At 43.2% G+C, this 2,360-nt stretch overlaps 1 protein-coding gene across 1 annotated transcript; it reads left to right on the plus strand.

The window, feature by feature from the left end:
* Positions 1-1,030: 1,030 nt before the first annotated feature.
* Positions 1,031-1,966, plus strand: LOC112811017 (olfactory receptor-like protein OLF3). The gene has a single exon (XM_025854934.2). The coding sequence runs from the start codon at positions 1,031-1,033 to the stop codon at positions 1,964-1,966; it is 936 nt and encodes a 311-aa protein (XP_025710719.1).
* Positions 1,967-2,360: the final 394 nt, after the last annotated feature.

Here is a 2,360-nt window from a genome sequence, read left to right on the forward strand (position 1 = left end):
TTTCTAAGATGGGAAAATAGTCAAATATTTCAGATGGAGATAAAAGTAAGAGGAGATCAAAGGTAAAGATAATCAACAGTCTTTTCACTGAGTTAATTCCAGTTAATGATGTTCCATCACACTATCATCTCCAAACCATAACTCTCACTACCCAGGATACATACAGAGTCAGCAAATGTGCAGCCAGTTTTCCATTTTGTCTTAGCTAATAGGCAAATATGTGTGGCAAGTATCTGAGCTCCTATCATTTATTAGGGAAGCCAGTTAATGCATCTTTGACTTTGATTTCTTTCTTCACAGACATACCCTGCCTATCAGTGCTATGCTCCTCTTCCAAAGGAGGATGAAAATAACATTACAGATTCTTTCCTCTTATCCTCTCCACTGATAAAAGACAAGCAGGTGAAGATTTTTCAGAACAGAGGCTGATCGCCCCATGTCTTCATTCTTTACTTCCCTGACCCTGAAATGTAATTTTGACAATTTGTTCCTATTGAAAAATCTATCTTATATTTGCTACCTTCTAACTTGCAACCTAAAATTTCTGATTTTAAAAGGATGGAAATTTAGTATTTCATTTTCATAGAGACTCCAGAAGTAAAATAGTAAAAAAAAAAAAAAAACAACCCAAAAACAGTTAATACCTGTTAGGCTCCATTCAATATGGATTTTGAGGCTGGAAGAGGGAAATACTTGCATCCAACAAAGAAGTAAACAAACTCCATGCCTTGGAACTGGCCCTAGATAGGAGAAGCATGTTTTACAGTTAATCATTTCATCTCAACTGTCTAAGCATTTTCATAAAACCTTTCCTATTTAAGGAAGGAGAAGAGTTTTCTCCTTCCTTGAATCTGAGCCATATCAATGGGTTCTATTGTGGTCCCAAACCCTGAAGGAGATATATAATCTGGGAAAGCACACAGTGCGATGTTGCATGGCTGTTTGGTCGGAATGACCTCGTCAGGCCCCCTGCCACCTTAAGTATCTGGTGTTCATTGATTTATAACTTGGATTTGGTCCTCAGAGTCTCATGGGCAGAGAAAACCAGACATGGATGAGTGAGTTCATTCTGCTGGGGCTGTCCAGCTGCTGGGACACTCAGCTCTCTCTATTTGTCCTTTTCCTGGTCATGTATCTGGTGACCGTGCTGGGGAACTTCCTCATCATCCTCCTCATCAGACTGGACAGCAGGCTACACAAACCAATGTACATTTTCCTCAGTGTCTTGTCATTTGTGGACATCTGTTATACCAACAGCACTGTCCCACAGATGCTTGTTCACTTCCTGTCAGCCTGGAAGTCCATCCCATTCCACAGCTGTGTGTTCCAGCTCTTTATCTCCCTGGCGATGGGCAGCTCCGAGTTCTTCCTGCTGGGAGCCATGGCTTATGACCGCTATGTGGCGGTATGCTATCCGCTGCACTACACGGTCATCATGCATGGAGGGCTGTGCCTGGGGCTGGCTGCCGGCTGCTTGGGGGCTGGTTTCATGAATTCAGTGGTGCAGACAATCATCATCTTTCGGCTACCTTTGTGCCATAATGTTATTAATCACTTTGCTTGTGAGATGTTGGCTGTGCTGAGGCTGACCTGTGTGGACATCTCCTTCAACAAGGTCATGGTGGCCATCTCAGGATTTCTGGGGATCATGCTTCCCTGTTTCCTGGTTCTGTTCTCTTATGGTCGTATAGTTACTGCCATTCTGCATGTTCGCTCTGCCGAAGGACGCTGCAAAGCATTTGAGACCTGTGCTTCCCACCTCACTGTGGTTTCCATGTGCTTTGGAACAGCCATCTTCACATACTTGAGACCCACTGCTGGTTCCTCAGCAGAGCAAGAGAAGATGGTTGCCCTGTTCTATGCTGTGGTGACCCCAATGCTGAATCCCTTAATCTACAGCTTAAGGAACAAGGAGGTAATGAGTGCCCTGAGGAGACTGTTGGGAAAACTTAGTGAAAAAAGGTAAAGATTCAAAAAATTTCTCCTTCCTTCCAGTAGCCCAAATAACAATATTTCAAACAAAGAGGAAATGATTGACATGCCCTTTTCCCTGGATTAACCAATAAGGTGGATCATGGTGAGCACATTTTTGAAGACCAACTTTTCACATTAGTCCAGATTTTCACTATGTATTACTGCCCTACTATACCTATGGTGAAAAAAAAAAAAAGCCTTCAATTATTAAGCTTGGACCTGCTGGGTTAGCTGTCCTTCTAGAGCTCACATTCCCCCTTCTCCTTTCTTATTCCTCCTGCATTTGCCCCTAGGAAATGCAGTGTGAACAGTGAAAGTTTCAGAGTGAGGACAGCCATGCTTTACATGTTGACCCACCCCTCACCAGCACTGTGGCTTTGACAGAT

Source organism: Callorhinus ursinus, unplaced genomic scaffold, assembly GCF_003265705.2.
Source record: "Callorhinus ursinus isolate GAN/ISIS: 27379988/994484 unplaced genomic scaffold, GSC_fseal_2.0 scaffold12, whole genome shotgun sequence".
Classification (NCBI taxonomy): domain Eukaryota; kingdom Metazoa; phylum Chordata; class Mammalia; order Carnivora; family Otariidae; genus Callorhinus; species Callorhinus ursinus.